Source organism: Sapajus apella, unplaced genomic scaffold, assembly GCF_009761245.1.
Source record: "Sapajus apella isolate SASKATOON/1434 unplaced genomic scaffold, GSC_monkey_1.0 scaffold6, whole genome shotgun sequence".
Lineage (NCBI taxonomy): Eukaryota > Metazoa > Chordata > Mammalia > Primates > Cebidae > Sapajus > Sapajus apella.
The window spans coordinates 33,604,692-33,628,662 of NW_022436946.1; the positions used below are offsets into that span (position 1 = coordinate 33,604,692).

The 23,971-nt window shown below is 34.2% G+C and overlaps 2 protein-coding genes and 1 pseudogene across 3 annotated transcripts in view; 2 read left to right on the forward strand and 1 right to left on the reverse strand.

The window, feature by feature from the left end:
• The window catches only part of COL10A1 (collagen type X alpha 1 chain), a 37,680-nt gene that overhangs the window by 9,399 nt on the left and 4,310 nt on the right, over positions 1-23,971 (forward strand). The window contains exons 1-2 of one of the 2 annotated variants that reach the window (XM_032274387.1): positions 20,745-20,824; positions 21,359-21,527. In XM_032274387.1, the coding sequence (XP_032130278.1) occupies positions 21,374-21,527 (154 nt within the window). In that variant the 5' untranslated portion in view covers positions 20,745-20,824; positions 21,359-21,373. Of the gene's footprint in view, positions 1-20,744; positions 20,825-21,358; positions 21,528-23,971 lie in introns of those variants that run through there. The other variant, XM_032274386.1, reaches the window with a different exon arrangement.
• The window catches only part of LOC116548936 (5'-nucleotidase domain-containing protein 1-like), a 44,451-nt gene continuing 22,421 nt past the window's right edge, over positions 1,942-23,971 (reverse strand). The window contains exon 7 of the mRNA XM_032274392.1: positions 1,942-3,363. Coding sequence (XP_032130283.1) covers positions 3,305-3,363 — 59 coding nt within the window. The 3' untranslated portion in view covers positions 1,942-3,304. The remainder of the gene's footprint in view (positions 3,364-23,971) is intronic.
• Positions 10,241-11,007, forward strand: LOC116548935 (annotated as a pseudogene).

The following is a 23,971-nucleotide window of genomic DNA, read 5'->3' on the forward strand; positions in this document are numbered from 1 at the left end:
TGATCCTAAGGCACTGCAAGATTGAGTAGTACCGGCAAAAGAATATAAATTAACTATAATTTTAGGATATCAGTTGTCTTATCACTGTATTCAACCGCTCCAAAATGTAGACAATTTTTGATGGCATGTATGGTAAATTGCAATGAAAACAAATGCTACAATATTTTCTGCTTTGCTTTTTGTCTTTTCATAAGGATTTTAAAAAATATGATGTTTTGGAATAGATTATACTTGATACAACATTCAAAATGTAAAGACTGGCATACAATGAAAAGTAAGTCTCCCTTCCACCCCTGTCCCTAAGCTACTCAATTTGCCTCTCAAGAGGCAACCACTCTTACTAGTTTTTTTTTTCTTATACAAGGATATGAGATATTCTGTGTTACATACATATCAATTATATGTATGTATTTTACACAAATGCTGTATACCACATACTCTATACACTTTTTTTCTACTAAATATATTTTGGATGTCTTTTCATAACATAACAAGTTGCCTCCACCTTTTTTTTTTTTGGTGGTTGTTTTTTTTGTTGGTTCATTTTTTGAGACGCATTCTCGCTCTGTCGCCAGGCTGGAGTGCAGTGGCTTGATCTAGGCTCACCGTAACCTCTGTCTCACAGGTTCAAGCAATTCCCCTGCCTGCCTCCACCTTTTTAATGACTGCTAATGTAACTAGTTCTTACGAATGACTATACGAACAGTTTCCTTTTTCTGCTACTACAAACAATGGTATAATCAATAACCCTATATATACATCATTTGCACATTTGCAACTGTAACTGTAAGATAAATTCTTAGATATAATTCTTGGGTGAATGTGCATTTAGTATTTTGAAAGTTTATATTAAAGTCTTATAACAGGTTCTATTTGCAATTACAAATAAAACTACATCTTTGAATAGGTTTAAAGCCATTTATATATTTTTTTCCTGTAAACTGTTCATATTCTTTATCCATTACTCAACTGGGTTACTGTTTTGCTTTAAATGCTTTTTAAAATAAACTTTTTATATATTAAGTCTATTAGCTCCATTACATGAATTAGAAATTTTTCTCCCAGTTGGCCATTTTATCTTTTTTTTTTTCGAAATGGAGTCTTACTCTGTTGCCCAGGCTGAAATGCAGTGGCAGGATCTCAGCTCACTGCAACCTCTGCCTCCTGGGTTCAAGCAATTCGCCTGCCTCAGACTCCCAAGTAACTGGGATTACAGGCACACGCCACCGCACCCAGCTAATTTTTGTATTTTTAGTAGAGTTGGGGTTTCATCATGTTGGCCAGGCTGATCTCAAACTCCTGACCCCAAGGTGATCTGCCCACCTTGGCCTCCCAAGGTGCTAGGATTACAGGTATAAGCCACCATGTTTCGTCCCAGTTTGTCATTTATCTTTAACTTTACCTGTATTTTTCTTTATATGCAGAATGTTTTTTTAAAGTCGTCAGATTCATACATCTTTTCTTTTATGGTTATGGGTTTGAGGTCGTATTTCAAAAGGCCTTCTGATTACAGGATTAAAAAAAATATATATATATATGTGAGTATATATGTGTGTGTGTATACATATATATCTCTATATACATATATAATTTTCCCCTATATTTTCTACTGGTAGGTAGGTTTTTTTTTGAGACGGAGTTTTGCTTTTGTTGCCCAGGCTGGAGTGCAATGGCGTGATCTCGGCTCACTGCAACCTCCGCCTCCCGGGTTCAAGTGATTCTCCTGCCTTAGTCTCCCAAGTAAGGGATTACAGGTGTGTGCCACCACGCCGAGCTAATTTTTTGTATTTTTAGTAGAGACTGGGTTTCTCCATGTTAGTTAGGCTGGTTTCGAACTCCCGACCTCAGGTGATCCACCCACCTCAGCATTCCGAAGTGCTGGGATTACACGTGTGAGCCACTGTGCCCTGCCTTCAACTGGTAGTTTTATAATTTTTTTGTTAATGCATAGACTTTTGATCTCTGTGGAATTTATTTTGATATTAGGTATGAGGTAGGGCACAACTGTATTTTTTCAGATGGCTATTCCTAGGCCAAACACCACTTATTGAATAATCTGTTTTCCACTGATTTAAAATGCTTTCTTTTTCATACATTAAATTTCCCAGTCTTTTTGCGTCTATTTCCGAACTTTCTATTCAGTTTGAATACCATGATACTTAACAATATAAATCAAAAAGATTTATAGCATACTGAAGTTTAAGAAACATAAGTTATATCATAACTACAGGATACTATAAGATACAGATAAAGTAAATATTTCCTCTAGATTTATTCCTATTTAATTCATTTAACCATAATTTATTTAACCTTCTCTTCCCCCTGGCACATACTTTCTTTTGTTAAGGAGAAAATTTCAGGTGACCAGCTAAGAATTTCTCTGGATTTAATCCAAAGGGATTTATTTCCCCCATTTTGAGTGAAGCAACTCCAATTATTTACTTATTGTCCAGGAGATTCTGAGAAATTCCTTCTTATCCCTTTTATCTGAATTTGGGAGGTCAAAGTATGATAAAGCTTATTTAGCAAGCTGTCTAAAAAATCACAAGTAAATAGCCACCATTGTTCTGCTGCCTAGATAACTTATTATTTGCTTGATTCCCTTTTAACCGCATATTGGACTTAAATCTCCTTTATCATACCCCAGAGACTCTCCCTGTCTCAATCTGCCTACCACACAAAGCATGAAAGTTTTTTTTTCATCAGTATTAACTGTAAACATAATCAACAGTCAGGCTGTGGGACTTATGGCTGGTAACTGTGCATATGTTAACTGTGACAGGAAAAGGAGGAGGGCATCCTTTCACTTCTGTGCTGCTCTCCACAAGTAAGCAAGGGAAGATTTCTACCTGGCACAGTGCTCTGTACAACACTGCATACCAAATTGAAATAATTACCAAAGACAAAATGGGTGTTTGCTGCTCTTCACCACATAAATGTGAAAAGAAGTTCAGAAAGTATCAAAAATTTTGTTTTGTTAGTAAACAATTTTGAGTTCAATAACTGTTGAAATAGTAAAAGCTAAATAAAAAACTGAATTGTTTAAGTGTCTGAAAATCACCGATAAATTTAAAAATGAAACAAACTTTTATATTTTATAGAATGTAAGATACAAATTTGTTTTTCAGATCACTGGGGATACTTTAAGGAAAACTCTAAAATGTTAAGAGCAGATTATGTAACATTGGTAAATAAACAAATATTAGGTAAGAGATGAAGAGAAAATAATCTCAAGAATAATCAATAAGATGACAATAGCAAGACAGGACTTCTAATGAAATAACATAGGACCCATTTTAATCTCTTAAATAAATGTGAAACTTGTGGATATATCTTGAAGCAAGGATGTGGCCAATCTTCTTACTAAGAGATGATAAAGAAGAGAAAAGGTTTTGCATTTTGAAAATCAGCATTTCTTTTTACCATCAATTTCATGTTGTTGATTTTTTAAGCATTTCATAGTGAAGAATTATTAAACTCAGATCTTATGATCTGACAAAACTTATGATAAGGCAAACACTTTGTTGCCCATTCTTTCTACCATATCTCATCTTTCTAAACCAATTCTTTTGGGGACATTTAATAGTAAGCAGTTAACAACTGTCCTCTGTTGAGGACAACTGTCCAGCTTCTCATTGCAGAGGAGAGTTTAAAGGAGCCTTTAATCTATTATAATGCTTCAAGACAGAAACTAGAAGTTCTTATGTCCTATAACTTTGCTCATGTATTAGATTTAAAGGGCATTCCATTTCTCATGTATCAATCTGATGTATGAATGAAATCTATAATTGGTGCATAATACATTCTCTAATTGAGCCCTTTCCCCTCAGATCACCTCTTTACTGCTGGCAACTAGCACATTTTAAAACAAATCCAGTAACTTTCAATGCCATCAACCTAACATCCCTTGTTTGAAAATGTCTGTTTTTGAACTATGTGCCAAACAGAGCTCTCATTCTCCTATCATGCATATTTGTGGCTGGGATGTGGTGAACTAGCTCAAAGTTGTCAGGGACAAATACCATTGGCTCACCACTCCTGGTTTACTTCCTGCTATCACACCCAGTCCCTTTAGGGAGTATGTTACTGGTGTGAAGTCTAACAAACAGTTGTCCCAAAGTCTGCTGTGGATTACAAATAAACTCTAAAAGTCTGTTTACTAACTTATTAAAAATCAAGGTTAATTTAAATACACCCAAATATTTGATTCTAAACTTAGAGTCACATATTTAAAGTAATATAGAAAACCAGGAAAAACAAATTTAATAGAATTAGTAACTCAGTATATATGAATGAAAGTTGGTGCTCTCCTTTTACACCCTGGCTAACGTGGTAATACCCCATCTCAGACGGAGTCTTGCTCTGTCGCCAGGCTGGAGTACAGTGATGCAATCTCGGTTCACTGCAACCTCTACCTCCCAGGTTCAAGAGACTCCCCTGCCTCAGCCTCCCAAGTAGCTGAGACTACAGGCATGTGCCATCACGCCTGGCTAATTTTTTGTGTTTTAGTAGAGATGGGGTTTCACCACGTTAGCCAGGATGGTCTCTGTCTCCTCACCTCGTGATCTGCCCTCCTCAGCCCCACAAAGTGCTAGGATTACAGGCATGAGCCACCATGCTCGGCCTCCTTTTACACTTTGATGTTGTAACAAGAATATGTTCGTTTTCATACTGTCTATTATAAAAAGGATTTCAATTACATAAATCCCCAGGATATTCAAATATCTGACTGCAGAATACCTGACACTACCAATACATGAACTCTGGATATCCTCATTATAAAAATATAAATAACTGTATCTATTTGGCAATGAGTGTGAAAAATCACAATGATAAAACTTAATCTTTCTAAGTTTTTTCTCAATTTATATAAAGGTTTAAGACATTCTACTCACATCTGCTAATTTTATTGACTGAATAATTTATTTCCTAGGCTAATCCATAAAACAATGACTTTTTTTAAAAAAAGTTATATATCAAACAACCAAAATGAAAAAAAAAAAACATAAGGCAATAAAATACTGAATTAACAGCAATAAAAAACGGCACACTCTCATTCCTTAACTATAGCTAACAAGGACAGTGTGACTTGAAAGTTTTCATAAAATTAAAAAAAATTTTTAAGTAGTAGAACTAATTCAATCTGAACAAAAACAAAGGGGAGGAAAAATGTAGTACTATCTCTTTTAACATTATCTGCGTTTCTTAAAATTCCCTTAGTTACTATCTATGCCAGAGGCAAATTTATCAGGCATTTTGATATTATTTCTAAATATTATTAAAAATAACAAAATCCTGTCTCCAGGAATTTCCTAGTAACGGCAGAAGGACAGAACCATAGTTTCCTTCCAAATAAGACACAAACCATAATGTCTATAATTTTATCCACCAAATTTTCCCACCATGATGCACAGAGAATAGTTAATCCAGATTTTTGGATTTTGCTTTGGAATTTGCTTTCCATGCATATATGAGGAAACTAGGACAGATGTAACAAAGGCCTTAGAACATGAAAATAACTTTTAGAACTGATAAATACCTTACATCTTCAATCTGAAGCAGATAGTTCACAAGAAACAAAAGAAACAAGAAAAGCAGTGCCAAACTCTATTTTTCAAGGTTGGAAGAACACTATTAATGTATTTCACTGCTTCCTTCTTATCTCAGCCACTGCCATCAACCTCTTTATGCTATCATTCTATCAAGATGCCCAGTTTGCTAAAGATATTCTTGACTCAAAGGAAGAAAGTTTTTACCACACACTATACATTAAGTATCTCATTTTCCTGTACATGTTTAATTTTCAGATGCTAACAAATTTCAACAAAATGATCAGCAGTAAGTTATAAAATCCTTTAACATGTTTTAGGAGTGAAACATGAGTTTAAGAATAGAAAACTAGCATTGATGATATATAATTAAATATAAAACATGAAATTTAGAAGAGATGCTTTCAAATTAGAGTATATGTGGTTTTTGTTTTTGTTATTAATTTTTTTCCAAATCAATGAAACCTCTAATACCTTGTCCTAAGTATATGCAAAATAAAAACTTTTTTAAGTTAAAAAAAGCAAAAATAGAGTTTAATCAAATAGTTTACAGTGTTTTTGCCTTTTACAATTAAATTACTAAATTTGGTCCCACAAACTCTGAAAAACAAAATGGTAGAACTGTTAACTTTACTAATATTAGTTTCATATTTTAGAAAGAGTACTCGTTTAGTTCCTACAAAAACGTAGTTTTATAAATATCAAAGGAATAAGATCCCAATATCAATTCCGTTTGTTATCATGTACACATCAGCTATTAAATGAAAATGAGAAGTAACAAATCTTTTTTGAGTTTTCATCCAAGTAACTTTGTCAGAATTTTCCTGAAATAGGAATTCCTATATATTTTCTAGACTAGAAACATCTCACATTTACAGTGTTTTTTGTTGTTTTGTTTTTGTTTTTGTTTTTGGCAGAAAATCACTTACTGAAATAAGATACTATATAAGGATTTTCAGTAATTAAATGTTTATCATAATCCTCAAATAGAAACATTCTCCCGTTAGAAACTCCAAAAAAGAAAATGTGGTACTAGTTACTATCACATAAGAAGCAAAGTAATCTTTTCTTGAATTCAAATGTTGAATATAAACTTCTGTTAGTTACTTACACAGAATCTTTGCAAGTAAACCTAGAATTGGAAATTCTAAAAAAAGAATCGTCACCTAATTCTATTAGAGAAATGATAGTCATGAAAAAAAATTAATGAAACATTCTCTACCATCATTCACCAAGGTGCCAAGTTTTTTCTTGAATATAAAATGACTTGGAGTTTCACTGGAAAGTTAGGAAAAGAACAATATACGTAATTTATTGAATCTCAATGAGTTATTTTAAACAATGGAATCCTTCTTAGATAGATGATAACACATAAGATGCCCTAAGAGAGTGAACATGTCACAAACTGAAAGAAAATATCTGCAACACATATAACTAATGAAAATCAATATCTAAAACATGTAAGAATGCTAAAAAAAAAAAAAAAAACACAAAAAAAAAAAAAGAAAAAAAGAAAAAAAAAATGAGCAAAGGTACAAACAGGTATTTGAGAAAGGAGTAAACACAAGTGGCCAATCAACATATGAAAATATGCTCACCATCATTTAGAATCAGTATCATACAAATACAATAAAATGAGACAGCATTTTACAACTACTGGTTGTCAAACTTTGAAGTTTAGACGACACCAAGGAGGTGTGCCCTTATGCCCTGGTGGTAAAATCATGAAATGATTTAGAAAATAATATGGAATTAGCCAGTAAAGCAGAGAAATATATTTAATATTCCACTCCTGGGTATACTTCATAGAAAGATTCTTTTGCATGTAGCCATGAAACATGTACAAGAATGTGCATAGCAGTATTATTTTGGATAGTAAACAGAAACAAGCTAAATATCCATCACAGATACAAGAAATTCTGATAAACTTATACCATTGTAAACTACAGGGCAGTGAAAAATGAATAAACAGCCCCATACGTCAGTATGGACAAATCTCAAAAACATAATATTACATCAAAAAAGTTAAGTTGCAGAAGCACATACATACAATATAATTCCTTTTAAATGTAGAGTTTAAAAACATGCAAAAAAGTTACTGTGGGTGGGATGTGGGGTGGTATACTTTCTACAAGGACAGAGGGAATAAGAGACTAAGCATAATCAAGTATATGGGAAAACACGGGGAATAGAGTTAGGGAGATGGCATAGGGGCTTCAAAAAGAATTGTAACGTTAAGTTTCTTTTGCTGGGTAGCAGATACACATGTGTTCATTGAATTAATATCCCTTGCCTTTAGCATAAAATAATGATATATACTATATACATATCAAAGTTTCCCCAATTTTAAATATTGAAAAAAATGGTTATCTGTTCTTGAAAATTGTGGAAACCAGCAAAGTAAGGCAGAAAAGAGAGGTGTGATGTGGCCAGAAGAGCAAAGGAGGTGCTCCCACTCTGAGAAAGTGTATTAGCTCAGTGTAACTGCTACCACAGCATTTCAGCTAGTTTATAAGGAATAGAACATAAGCATAAGTTGATGGCTTTAGGTAACAGTGAAAGGAAATTAAACAAAAGAGGAATACTTTCAAATACCTGAGAGCACACACTGGTGGAAAATGCCAAAACAGCCTTTGAAACTGGTGTCCAAAAAAAGGGCAGCATTCAACTCTCCACTCTGCCACCTACTGGCTTTATGAACCTGTGCAATTCCTTAACCTCGTGGGCTTCAATTTCCTTACAAAATAACAATGATAATATTTATCACGTAAGTCTCTTGTGGATCAAATGAGAAAAGCGATACACCTGACACGAGAAGACTCTCAATAAACACAAGTCCAGTCTAAAGACAAAGTTGAATCAGCCTTAACTATCATGATAATCATGGAATGTTATTTTTAAAATGAGGGACAGAAGACTCAAGTGCTATACTAGGTCTCAAAGACACAACTTTTATACAAATGGCCCTCACCTTGAAGAAGATGTCTTAATATTTATAATGCCTTTTAAGCAAAAAACTGTTAAGTTCCTATTTTCCTCTTTCCTCCCATGACAAGAAAGATCTAAAGAACCATAGCTCATAACATGACACGCATGTGTAATTTGCAAATCCAAAAACTGTGTTGTAACGTGCTATAAAGTAAAATAAATTTTAAAAACTGGAAGTGCTCTTTACTGTCTTATAAAATTTTTTTAAAAATTCCAATAAACTTAATACCCAAAGTAAAATGCATTTTAAAAGCAGTTCAATATCATTATACTGTAATATATAATGTATATTAAAATGTACAAGAATTTTGTAGGTATCAATACTGAAAATTAAAAAAAAAGTATATGAATAGGTGGATTTCAAATACAATTATTTTTCAATATTATTTTGGAGTCAGCTTTAGACTGTATTATTCAAAATACAGTAAGTGTATTATCCAAATTCTATACAAAAGTTTAATCAACCTTTGTACCAAAGAACACAGAATTTATTCTTTAAGTTGATTACCCACAAACTGTTAGTAGTAGACTGAGAGACTTTTTTTCCCAAAAAAATCCCACACTTTGGTAAGGTCAGTTATTTCCCACAGGCTCCAAAACTCTTAACATTTCCTCCCAATATTCTCCTACTAGAATTTCTGCCAAATAACTCTTTATCCTTTTTTCTGTATTTTTAACAGTTGTGCTATAAACAATAAGAATACATCTTTTTTTGTAGTTGCATTATTTTGTCATTTTATAAGTTATGCATGATCAAAATATCATTTACTAAATTAATATTTAAATGTTTTACTCTGCTGCAATTATACAAATCCCACTGGTCAAAAAACTAATAATGCAATTATAAACTAACACCAATGTGAGAAATGAAGATTTATGGGGAAATCAAACCAAAAGCAGAACTGAAAAAATATTCAATATCTATTCTTACTCTCAATATCATAGTTGTAATCAAGGGCATTTCCCTGCCATATTTAACTCAAGCTAAATATAAAATTCTATACAAATATAAATACTACAAAATGAAGTTCAACATGTACCCCATTAGTAATGATTCACATATTAGTAATAATTCAAAAGTATCCCAACACATTGAGAAGTTTTTAGTTACACTTTTCTGCCTTTTAATTATAACAGGACATGATGTCCTAAAAAATAAGTATGTTTGACACTTCCTCAAAATAAAAACAAATATATTGACATTAGCACTATTTGCTTTTCATTTAGCTTCTTTTTTAATTAGCAAACTCTGAATTAGCCCATTTTAGAACTGAAACAACATAGCTCTTTCAATAGTAAAAAATTAAAAACAGTGTCCACCAATTTGAGATGATTTGGAAAGCAAACATAGCGAGATAACACCTTCACACAAATATTAACCAGGAATAGCCAACACAGTAGCTCCTAGTTAAGTTCCTAATTCTGCTATTCTCAGAATTATGCTGTGCTTCTCATAAATCCTCAAGAAATATATCCATAGAAAACAGTCACTTTACCATGGTTATACTGGCTAGGATGCTTAACCTCCTGGGCCTCAAATTCTTTAAAGATGAGCATAATAATAGTACCTACTTCATGGGGCTGTTATGAGAAGTGAATGAAATAAGATATAAAAAATTCTTAGAATTATGCCTAGCACATAAGACTTTAAAATGTCAGCTACTGAGCTAGATATTTTCGAATAGATTGTCACAACTCTGAAAGATATGTGGTTTTCCATATAAACATGTAAGTATTGCACACATGCATTTTATAAAAGATGTCTTGGTTCAGCAAATAATAGTATTTATCTAAGTGTCTGTTGATGGCTGAAGGGATAAAGAAAATGTGGGGCTTCTGTTTCCCACTACTGAGGCACAAGGATCCAGTGTTCCAACCCAGTGGGGAAAGGCAGCCTTTGACTGAAGAGAAGACCCATGTAATGTTTGAGAAGATTGTGAAATACATCAGGGAGAATCTCTAGCTGCTGGCTGATAGGCTTAATGGCACCTACTGTTCTTTGCTGCACAAAGACCAGGTGTTCTGAAGCTGGCTGCTGATATCTGATTTCCCTGGGACCTGCTTCAGAAAATTCACCAAAACCCATAAGTTTCAGTTGCACAACACAGCTCTGGATTATCCTGCACCCTATGTCAATATAAAGTGTGGATAAAACCTGGAGCAGAGCAGTCCTTCCCATATGGGAACCATATACTAAAATCTGCTCTGAGTTGAATCATGAAAAATAACTTCACCCGGCCAGGGAGTGGTGGTATACTCCACGGCAGACATCCCTTTGGGTTTTGGGATGGCAGCAAAATTTATGCAAAACTGCAGAAAAGTAGACCCCATGCCAATTTGTGGTATTTCATTGAGCAGACATTGGTGAATATGTGTGGCAGGAAGAGACGTTGACTTAAAATGAACTCACTGCAAGGACTTACCAGTGATGTGGAAAGGCCAGCTTTGTTTTCTGTGTTTGTGTGGATTCTACTATTGGGTTGAATTTTGTCAACACTATGACCTCTTCAGGGTCTCCTTCGTTTACATACTGTCACTGAGAAACACAGGCTGGATTCTTCTTATATAGAAATGGCCTACGGTTGGGGTTTCAGATCTCTGTGTTTGTGACTAAATATTGTTTCATATCTCAATCTGAGGGCTTCTTGTTCTGAGTAACAGATTCCAAACCACTGGAACTAAGCACAAGAATAGCTTATTGTTATCTGTGGCAACACTTAGTTTTCCAAACTCATGGTAACAGCACATGGATTTTCTTTATTGTTTATTAATATGATAGATATTTCCACATCTGAATAGTAGGTCACATCCGAGGTTTCACAAATGAAATTTGACTGAAATAATAACAGCAATTTATAGTAAGTGCTATATGGTACGGAAGAAAAACTTAGGTTCAAACCCTAGTTTTGCCACTTACCTGCTAAATGGCCTTGGGTGAATATTCAACTTTAATAAACTAGCTTCATTTTCTGCTGTTTAAGAAACACAAAGCTTAAAAAAACAGCTATAACCATCTACCTAAGAATGGTTTGTAGAATTAGAAGAATCATGATTATAAAGCATGTAGCACAGTGTCTGGGAAATGACAGGTGTCAGTCTCCTTGTCCTTTAAAGAAAAAAAGTGCATATTAGACACACACACACACACACACACACACACACACACACACGCAAACACACAGAAATATTATTCAGCCTTAAAAAAGAAGAAAATCTTGCTATTTTTGACAACACGGATGAACCTAGAAGACAATATGCTAAGTGAAATCAGACACAGAAAGACAAATACTTCGTGATTCCACTCATATGAGGAATTTTAAGGTAAGGCAAGGTTTGGAAAGATTCAGGTCCAAACCAGTACCATGCAAACGGCCCTAACTCTGTGCTTCCACAAGCACGAGGCAAACCATCCACCTCAATAAACATGGAAATCTGGTGTCCTGAAGCTCTTAGTTCTGTCATTTGGCAGTATTTATGAGGTCAATGCCTTATAACAGGCACTATTTGTGTAGAGTGGAGTTTCAATAATAAATAACATGTAGTCCTAGAGTTACATTCAGGAAAGAGTATAAAGTGTAACGAGAAAACGCCATTTCATGATTTGGAAGACAGATTCATGCAGACACTAAGGAAGCCAGAGGCTGTAAGAGGCTTTGGTGTCTGGTGTCTATCTCTATGAGTCTACAGCAGGAAGCAGCTCCTGCTCCAGGTTCCTAGCATCCAAACTGGCAACTGGTAGACACAGAGGGTCAAAAAAGTCTGACAATCATTTGAGAAGACCATCTAATATCAAGAGATATTTAGTTATTTGACACCAGTATGGTCATCATCACCATTCACAGTGGTGGAACATTCCCAGGCATTGTTTTGCCACTTGACATACATGTCATTTCACCTTCCAAAGTTTGTAACATATAAAAATAAAAGAAAGTAGGGGAAGATGACAGTGTGTCTAAACTTCTGCTTTATTAGCATTTTAAGTGGCAAGAGTTATTTTTGACTCATAAATTATTAAAGATAATAAGAATTTCAGCACTACTAAGATCATTGGGGGAAAAAAACTACTATAAATGGTCATTATAACTCTATAGTATATATGTTTTATTTTATTTCCTATTTCTTACATTTTCCTAAATAGCAATTACCTTTAAAATATGAAAGAAAGTAGGCAGACAAAGAGGAAACCAGGGTGCAAAAAGGCCAGGTCATCTGTTCAGCGTTACTGGTGAGCAAGAGGCAGGAAGCAGGAATGGCAGGAAGAGTACTCACTTAGCATTCTTCCACTGTTAGGGGTGAGGTCTGTGGGTGAGGCAACGCAATTATTTGACCAAATGGCTAAACAGACAAAGGCCCAGCATTACTGGGACATTTTTTCGTTGTTAATATGATGAAGTTGAACAGCTGCATAAGTATCCATTTTGAGAATGTTTCTTGGTGGTCTGTGTTGCCACACAAACCCTACAGGCACTCAGGTGCTTAATATTCTACAGGTACTTATGTACCCTACAGGTACTTTACTTTGTACACTATAGATGGTGATTGTGGGGTTTTTCTCAAATGACAATAATAGAGGAACAAAGAGATCTAAAGAAAAAGTGTTACCCTGTGACTTCTCGAATTAATACTTTAATTCTCTGTTTTATTTCTCTTTCCAACTTAGCAGAAACTACATGTGAAAGCTGAGGTTGTAAATAGAGTAGGAACATGTGTGAATGGTTGAGAACCCTTTGGGTGGCCAAGATCCTTGAAGATCTTAGGTCACAGGGCCAAGACATTCTATATTTTTAACTCAGCTGGGTTACTATGGAAAGAAAGTGATGTCATTAAGTGCCTAGGGCACAAAATTATGAGCTCTTCAAGTAATGTAGCAATTTGTGTATTAACAGAAAACAGAATACAAAGCCCTTATTAAAACTTTGTAAATGACTCTCAGTTTTTCTTGACCTGACCTGAAGTTTCAGGGTTTTTTTCATAAACACCTGTTTTTATGCATCAATTTCTCTTTTCAAACCCTCAGCAGGTATCCAACCACTAAACCACATTAGACTATTTACACAAATAGATCATTTTTAGCTTCTGGGCTCTGTAATAGCACTGAAGAATGTTCTTTTAAATTTTTTTTCAAGAGAAATGAGGTATAGCAAGGTAGTGCTGGAAGGTGCCCTGACTAAACTTCTCGGCACTTTTCCCATTTCTACCGCTAAAAGGATGAAGGGTTAGAAGAACAGGAAAGTCAGTATCCTGCTGGACCAGGGGTGAACACATTAGCTCTATCGCTACTGTTTTCCCTCAGTGGGCTCTCTTGCCAACAGGTTGTCACGTCAGAAATGTAACTCAGTTAAACATTATGGCAGGAGATGTGCATAACAGATAAACTAGTTTCCTTGTCTGAAGAATAAAGTGATTGATGTGGATGAACTTTCCTGTCCCTTACAGCTGAGTCTATGAAAGAATAATATTCTGAATAAAGACGTATGTAACTTAAAATGAAATTTGGCATGTAAAAATACACCTCATAAGCAAATTAAAAAAAAAAAAAACCTGAGAAACATATGTGAAAACTGTATCACGGAACAGAGGCTTATATTCCTAAGTTATAGAACACTTATAGGAAAAGTAGGCTTAGAGAAATGATCTAAGCTATATGAAAAGATACTCAACCTTGCTTTCAGTAAGAAAAATGAAAATTACAACTAGACTGAGATTACAATTTTCACCACTAAGGTGGACAAAAATTAAAAAGTTCAACAAAATCGAAACAACATATCCTGTTGGTGATGCTGTGGAAAAACAGGCCCATGAATCCCCATTCTATGAATCTCTCCCCAAAATATTCAGGCTATATATACACCCACATACCCACACACAAAGTTATTCACTATGAAGTATTTGTGTTAAAGACATGGAATCAGCCTAAATACCCACGAATGATAGACTGGATAAAGAAAATGTGGTACATATACACCATGGAATACCGTGCAGCCATAAAAAAGAATAAGATCATGTCCTTTGCAGGGACATAGATGGTGCTGGAGGCCATTACCCTTAGCAAACTAACACAGGAACAGAAAAGCAAAGTGAGTATCATGGAATAAAGCAAATGAGTAACTATATTACTGCCATGAGTACTGGGATTTTTAGTATGGAACCAAAGAGCTACAGATACAAGATTGAGGTCATTAAGTAAACACCTGTGGTCCTCAATGTGAATTGACTATATCAGTACAAAGTTATGATGTCTTTTCTATTTAACGAACATCCTGTGCATACGTTTCTTAGCTCTTTCACTGAAAAGGCCTAGAGGGAATGACCAACCCAGAAGCAATGTGTATCCCAAAAACCCAGACATCCAGGCATTCAGATTGTGGTTTCTATTTCACACAAAAGGAACGAAGAGTCTGTGGAGAAGTGTCTTATTATAGATCTGGGCCAGGAAAAGTATAAAATATTAGAAAGAAAGAAGCTATTGAAAAAACTACTGGACTAATTTACACTCCCACCAACAGTGTAAAAGTGTTTCTATTTCTCCACATCCTCTCCAGCATCTGCTGTCTTCAGATTTTTTAATGATTGCCATTCTAACTTGCATGAGGTGGTATCTCAATGTAGTTTTGTTTGCATTTCTCTAATGACCAGTGATGATGAGCATTTTTTCATATGTTTGTTGGCCACATGTATGTCTCTTTTTGTAAAGTGTCTGTTCATGTCCTTTGCCCACTTTTGAATGGGCTTTTTCGTTTTTTTCTTGTAAATCTGTTTTAGTTCTTTGTAAATTCTGGATATCAGCCCTTTGTCAGATGGGTAGATTGCAAAAATTTTTTCCCATTCTGTTGGTTGCCGATTCACTCTAATGATTGTTTCTTTTGCTGTGCAGAAGCCGTGGAGTTTGATTAGGTCCAATTTGTCTATTTCGGCTTTTGTTGCCAATGCTTTTGGTGTTTTGGTCATGAAGTCCTTGCCTACACCTATGTCCTGAATGGTTTTGCCTCGGTTTTCTTCTAGGGTTTTTATGGTGTTAGGTCTTATGTTTAAGTCTTTAATCCATCTGGAGTTAATTTTAGTGTAAGGTGTCAGGAAAGGGTCCAGTTTCTGTTTTCTGCACATGGCTAGCCAGCTTTCCCAACACCATTTATTCAACAGGGACTCCTTTCCCCATTGCTTGTTTTTGTAAGGTTTATCAAAGATCAGATGGTTGTAGATATGTGGTGTTGCCTCCGAGGCCTTTCTTCTGTTCCATTGGTCTATATCTGTTTTGGCACATATACACCATGGAATACTATGCAGCCATCAAAAACGATGAGTTCGTGTCCTTTGTAGGGACATGGATGAACCTGGAAACCATCATTCTCAGCAAACTGACACAGGAACAGAAAATCAAACACTGCATGTTCTCACTCATACGTGGGTGTCGAACAATGAGTACACATGGACACAAGGAGGGGAGCATCACACACCGGAGTCTGTAGGGGGGAAATAGGGGAGGGACAGTGGGGGGCAGGCAGTTGGGGAGAGAGAGCATGGGGATAAATGTCAGATATAGGTGATGGGGAGGAAGGCAGCGCATCACACTGCCATGTGTGTACCTATGCAACAATCTTGCATGTTCTTCACATGTACCCCAAAACCTAAAATGCAATAAAAAAAAATTGAAAAGAAAAAAAAAAAAACTACTGGAATCATGGTAAAAAGAACTTAGGAGTCAACTGGATGAGGAGAGGCTCTCACTGGCCAATAATGGGGAAAAATTCTGAACAATGGTAAGATTAATAAGTGCCATAGACAGAAACACATAAAATGCATTATAAACTCAATTTTTATAATGACACTCAAACACACACACCTCCCTGACTGCATCTGTGGAGGATGCTAGGAGCAGCTTATTGTTCTAAATGCCGGTAAAGGCATTTCTCCTGCTTTTTCTATACACACTCTATCTCAGGATAACCAAATAGTTGATGAAGGAGTGTTTTACTTTATAGAAAATATCCTAGCTAATAAATAAAAGACCAATGATAAAGTCAGAATATCATCATTTTATAACCTATAATAACATACGGAATTGAATATAGGTAATTACCAATGTCCAGTAACACCAGAGAGACACCAGCAATAAAGGGCCTCCTGACAGAAGTATATCATACCACTCTCTATAGAGCATTCTTGCCAAAAAAATGTATTTGTGCATGTTGTGTCTGTGTATGAGTGAATGTGTGTATCTCGAACCTAAAATCAGATGAATATTCTAGATTTAACTACCAATCTGCAGATCAGCAAGTTATGTGACAATAAATTCCAGATCATAGGAAACTGCACGAGACAGACGACACAGTTTTTCAACAAATAAACTGCAAGAGGGTAAAGAGTGACATGATAAGACACCTAGAATAACAAGTACTTTAGTCTATATTACACTGCTGTAACAGAACGCCACAGATGGAGTAATTTATGATGAACAGAGTTTATTCGGCACAAAGTTCTGAAGGCTAGGAAATCCAAGAGGGTAACACTGGTATCTGGAGAGAGCCTTCATACTGCAGTATCCCATGGCAGAAGGCAAAAGAGAGCAAAAGTGTGCAAGAAAGAAAAAGGGGGCCGAGCTTGCTTCTATATATAGCCCACTCTCACAAAAACTAACCCATTCCCACAATAACAACATTAATCCATTCATGAGGGCATAGCCTCATGACCTAATCACCTCTTAAAGATCCCACTTGCCAAAACTGTTACATTAAGGATTAAGTATCCACCGCACGAACTTTGGTAGATACATTCAAACCATGACAAGAGGGATATATTAATCAATGGCAATTCATGAACCTAGTTTGAACAATTTATCAATCAAAAAATATATGTGGATATGTGGATATATATGTGTTTCTATATACAATATATATGTGTATATATATATGTTTGTGTGTATACATGTCTATATATGTACCGTGAACTACAGCATTTAATGATATTAAGAAATGGCTGATTTTTTAATCTGAGGATGATATTGTTTTAAAGAAAAAAGACTCCTTACCTTCTGGAAAAATATAAAAAAATATTCATAAGTGAATTGATACAACATGGGATTTGCTTCAGAATTTAGAGGAGTGGTGAATAAAAGGAGAATTGAGTGACAGTGAGCTGAGATTAGTTTGAATGATAGTCATATAGGCATTTATTGTAACTACCCTTCCTACTTTTGTAAAAGACTAAAGTTTTCTATAGAAAAGTTTAAAAACCATATGAACACAAACAACAAAAATCAATTGTTACTAATATTAACAAGCTGGTAACAGAACACTGATATCAGACTATACATTCTAGCTTAGGAGGCCACCATGATCACCTGAGGAGTTTTATAAAATATAGTCTTTGAACCACCACTGTCTTAATGAACCTCAAAGATGGAAGGAATTGTGCCATTTCCCTCAGGACTGCAGGAGTGGGGAAAAGAGATTGAGAACCACTGTGTAAACACTTTAAGGGTACAGAAAGTATATTATTCACCCAGTGTTTATCTCAATGCCTAACACTTAAGAAGTACTTAAGAAACATAAAGTGAATTAATTAAAGATCCACAGATGTGCAAATGAATAGGCAAGCTTAATAGTAGCTAACTGCTAGATATGAAAAAAGCATCATTCATATTTGATATTTAAAAAATCACTCAGGTTATAGTTTAAAGAATATGGCTCTCTGTTTTGAGTGGAATGGGTTTCCTTCATAAAGCCACAGACTAGTCACTTCAAACAGCTACAAGTAAACACCCAGAATAAAAATAGTTTTAAATACACAATTGGGTGGGGTGTGGCTAGAAAATATTCTGATTCTACAATCTGTTTTGGACCAGACAGTGCTTCTTATGTGACTAACAAAGCAAACAGCAGTCAGATTCCTTGTGCTGAAATAAGCATACTATTTGCAAAAAGGGTTGGCTGCCCAAGGCTTATTCGATGAAGACACCACATTTTCCAAAACTAAAGGGGAATACAGAATGACAAATACCCAAATATATTTACATATCCTAAAAGAAGGCATACAACCGCCCGATATGGTTTTTTTTTTTATGTCTCTAGTAAGTACTAACCGGAGCCAAGTCTACCATCTGACCATGGAGAACAGCAGAATACCTCAAACACAAGAATAATCTAATTTTAAAACTGGGAAGAGCTTAGAAACCACCTAGTCCAAACTTTTCATTGTGTTGATAAAAAACAGACACCCAGAAAGGTTAAAGTAAAAAGCTCTGAAAAGTGTTGCAATAGCCACAGATGAAAAATTGGTATACACAGGTACACAGCGCTATATATTAAGAGCTGAGAATTAGTCTTCTGAACGTTCACATGGATGATAACAGGGTATTGGTCTCAATTATAAGCAAACAGAAGTAAGTGTGTGCATGTGTGTCACCATATATACACAAAAAACCTAAAATATATATTTTTAATAATTCCTTTCAAAACAAATTCTTCAATCTAGCATTCAAAAGCATCCATAAAGTTACCTCCCTCACTTTTTCAAAAGGTTGTCCAAATGAGCCATAAGACAGTAGAAGGCAGGTGTTTTCTCACATTTATCTTTTGTGGTCTCCTACAGATGTAGCAGAGTACATATTATAATTACAAAAGCTATTCCACATATAATTTCCAAATGATGAAAGAATGATTACAATATAAACTTTCCTATTCTGTTAGTCTGAACTGCTATAAAAAACATATTTTATATGTATCTATGAATATTATACAGAGACATATATAACAATGTAGATTTTTTAATACTTCAATTAACAAAATACTTTAAAGCGAGAGGAGAGAGGCAAATAAGATGCCTTATCCATTTACATTTCCATAACGGGCGATACAAGGCTTTGTTTAAAATACAGAAAATCGCTTGCAGGGGAGAGAAAGGGAAAAGTAAAAAAGACAAATCTTTCTTTCATTCACTGGTCAAACTTTCAATTATTTTAATTATTGATTAATCCTGAATCCATGTTACTTTAATTCTATGGAGGTAGAAAAATGATGTGTCTATGCCCGTGTATAAAATTGTCCTTCTCAATCAGTTCACCTGTATAGTCAATTTGATCTTGATTCAAAATGATGAAATTAAATAATATAAAAAATTTGGGTTCTCAACTTCCTATCTTTATTAGATTTTTTAGGATCCTAAAACCTGATTTTAAAGTTTTCCTAATATCATTAAACAGACTCTACTGAAATTGACAACCACAGTTTTTACTTCCACCTTGAGGAAAAAGTATTTCTAATTGGGATGATTCCTAAAGGAAACTGTAAGTTAAGCCAATAATTTTTTTTTAAAGCTGAAAGCAAAGTTTGAAAAATTTTTTCTCCTTAAATAAACACAGCAATCTTATGTAAATTAACATAATATAAGATTATCAAATTAAGGGGTTTTTGCAAACTCTACTGCAACTCTAAAGTAAATCCAAATTTAACAAGAAAATCTGAAGTCGTTTACTGAATATATTGTAGTGTTGTAATAAGGAAGCTAATTCTTTCAGAATAATTATATTGCTAACTCTACTATCAAATTCACAGATGTCTTGCCCTGTCTGAAAAATTTAAAATATTTAATATGCTATCATATTTTAAATTTCTCTTATTAACTTCTGAAGGCTTACACTAAAATTCTGACATGCAAAACCACATGCCTACATTTTCACCATTTTGTTTCTTTTGCTTAAGCCTAAAAAGTAGGAATTGAGTTTAGCTATTTTCACAAAAATTTACAAACATTAATAGATACATTGATAACTTTATATAATAACTCAATAATTTAGATGATGGTTTAAATCCAGTACTCCATTCAAGGAATTCTTTATCCACTTTCATGTACTACTAAATATTATATGATATTAATCAAATAACATAAGAATGTGTTTTTCAAAAATAAAAAGGAGGTATCTTCATTCTGTCATCAACCAGTCTAAACACTAGGGTAATAACTAATAAGATAAAATCACAGAAAAAAATCGTCCCTGGTTAAAACTATTAATATATATTTAAGACAAAGGTTTTATTTTTCAATAAGAAAACAAGGAAAAGGAGAGCCCAGCCTGATCTTGTGTGCCTGCCCAATAGAACTTTCCACCATAATTACTGCTTACCATCTTGGAGGGGAGGAGCTTAAGCTCAGGGTAACCTCATGTACTAAGGGAAAAACAGTATAAATACCACAGGGCAGCTCTGGAGAGGCACCTTCTGCACTGCTGACCTGGGCAGAGGAGGCTTCAGAAAGCTGCCAAGGCACCATTTCCAGGAACTCCCAGCACCCAGGTAAGTGTATGCTCACTGGCGGACTTCCATGTTAACTTGCTTGGAAACAAACTTCAATAATTTAAATACTTGAGTTTTCTCAAATATTACAAGTATTAAAGTGATTTTTAAAAATATGGTTTCTACTAAAATGCACTCAGAAAGTTCTTTTTGCATCAGTCTATAGATGATAATCCTAATAAAACCATATTTTAAAAATTTGCCCTAATCTGAATTTCAGTGTATTTTGAAACTATTGGATATTTCAGGCTATGTCAAAGATCCTGGATTATTTAATACAGACATCCAATCCTAATTTCTGTTTCTTTTTTTTTAGCTAAATCATTGTTTTTCACTTGATTACCTGAATATAAATAACTAAGACATATATTTAGATTACTAAATAATGTTCTCTCATTTACTTATGGCACATATTAAAAATATATAGGAAAGGTTAAAAAAGTAGATAACTGTATAAAGTACTCATCTGTGAAACAGAATAATAAAATAGGTTAATAATAATGCAGTATAAAGTTATTATTTTCTATTTTTCAGAATCCATCTGAGAATATGCTGCCACAAATCCTGTTTTTGCTGCTAGTATCCTTGAACTTGGTTCATGGAGTGTTTTATGCTGAACGATATCAAACACCCACCGGCATAAAAGGCCCACAACCCAACACCAAGACACAGTTCTTCATTCCCTACACCATAAAGAGTAAAGGTAAACTGAATTGTACATTTTGTTCTATTAACAAGTTGGTTGTTGCTTTCTACAATCTTAATAATCTCTTTAACAAAATGCATTTAATGCCGGTGTTAAATTATTTTCAAGCTTCTGATTTAGCCCAAATTATTACAACAAAGCGGTCTGTGAAAAAAGTAGGGCAAGAACATCCATAAGTATAGTAGAAACTATATACCTGAAAGTATAGTATAAAGATATACCTGGAGAAAATTAAGAACTTTTGTGTGTAAAATTTTTTTTCTCAGATGCTGTTTTTGCACAAATAATTCATGTAATCCAGAAATATTGATCTAATCAAAATTAATCAAGTTAAAAAATTTTAAGCTAAAGAGTATTGCCAATTGTACAAAGAAAATAGCTGGTTTATGTACCTGAGTAATTAAATATTTACTTTTAAAACTAATTCAACTAGCCCACAAACAGACATAAAACAGAGTCTTATCAAAAAAAATCTGATGCTCCCCCCAACAATGAACAAATGTAATTATCAGAACTGTCAAGCAGGCAAATGAAACTACAATTCTCATAATTACTTACACATTTTTAATACAGTGTAGTGGTAAAATGCAGAGACATAACTATAACATACAAGCTGTGTGACCTGAGGTAGGTTATTTGTCCTCCCATGCCTTAGTTTCTTCATTTGTAAAATAAGGAGCAGCTATCTCAAGGGCTGCTGTGAGGTTTAAATGAATTAATACCTGTAAAGTGCTTTAAGTGTTGCTATTACTTCTACTGCTACTTCTGTTACTCCTAGTTGTACTTCTGTTGCTTTTAGTTACTAATATAGCCTTCAATAAGTTAATGTTCTTCTTCAATCTGTTGCTTATCTGTCCAGTTTTCTTGGTTACTCTTTGAAGGGTACTGAGATAATATATGTAAAGAACTATGGATCTCAAAGAAGGGCAACTTCTAGGCCTCATATTTACTAATTTTATAATAGCAACTGACACAACTGCCTATAAAATGTCTACTGAACAATACAAACTGACTGCAGGCTTCAAATTCCCTTTCCATAATTTTTTAGTTATATATTTTATCCTGTAAATAAAGCTAAGGATATTTGTTATACACTTTTAAATATTATACTTTTGGGAACAACCATCTTGAGCAAATGAAACTTATAGAATTGTCTTTTTAAGAAGAAAGATTAAATTTAAAATATTTCACAAAAGGTAATATTTGAAAATAAATGCACAGGTATACAACAGATACTTGTGAATGTCTCAAAATATAAATAAAAATGTTAAAAGTAAAAAGCTAGTAAAGAAAAAATAAAAGGCAAAGGACCTTCTGCTTTACTTGAAACAACAAACACAACTTAAATGCTATGACAAACAGCACTGTATTCAATAGTTTCTGTGATCACAAATTCAGACTATTTAATACCTTAATAAGAGCATAATAAACAGTTTTGAATTAAAAAGAAAATGCACTATGTTTAGAAGGTTAAAAATACTTTGATATTTTCTTACTATACTCCATTATCTTGGCTACTTTTACAGAACAAATGAAAGTATCTTAAATGAAAAGCTCAGAAGCTGTATTTAAAGTACTAAATCCACCTTAGTCTCTTTTTAGATAGACACTCTACTGCATTATCATCCATTGGCAGGCATTAATGCACTGTAACAAACACAAAAGGCCACAGTCTATACAAGTAAAGCATTAAGTTGATAGCGGAAATTCAAAGGGTTACTACATAATTCTTAGGCATATGTATCCAACACAGGTTACAAAAGAGTTCAGTCAAAACATTCTAAATTATGCTGCAGAGGATTCCACAGCTGGTGGGCAGACAGGTGCCACATTTTGACACAACCAATCACGATTTCAGTTTGTGGCATTTAAAAAACTTAATAGTAGCAAGTAGTCGTTTTTCCTTGAGGACTGTGCCACCCTAATCTTGAATGAAGAAAAATTTTTCAGATGGCAACCTACAAACAGGAGCTGTCCCCCAAGCATTCAATAGAAGTCAAATTCTTTCTTGAACCAAGAAGTTGAGGACCCATTAGGACAACATTACAAGTAACAAAGTTAACCCTGTCACTGGAGTTCTAGCCTTGGATGATGCCCAATGCACTCTTTTCCATTGACTTATTTCTCCTCTTTAACAGTAAAACAGGTTTCCAATCAGACTAAGACAATTATTTTTAGTTGTGAACATGACACTTATAATCAGATTCTGAAGCAAACTTCAATGTAACACAGTTGGCCTTTAAAAAAATACACTATTTTATTCCTCCAACCCATTAAAAAATTCCTTCCTTATTTATCCATTTATTTGCAACATATCAACATCCACTGACACATAATATAATCATGCATATACACTACAATCAATGAAACATTTGTTAATATATGGAAATCTTTTACATAAATTAATTTTTCTCATAGTCTTTTTCCTGATGTCATTTTCT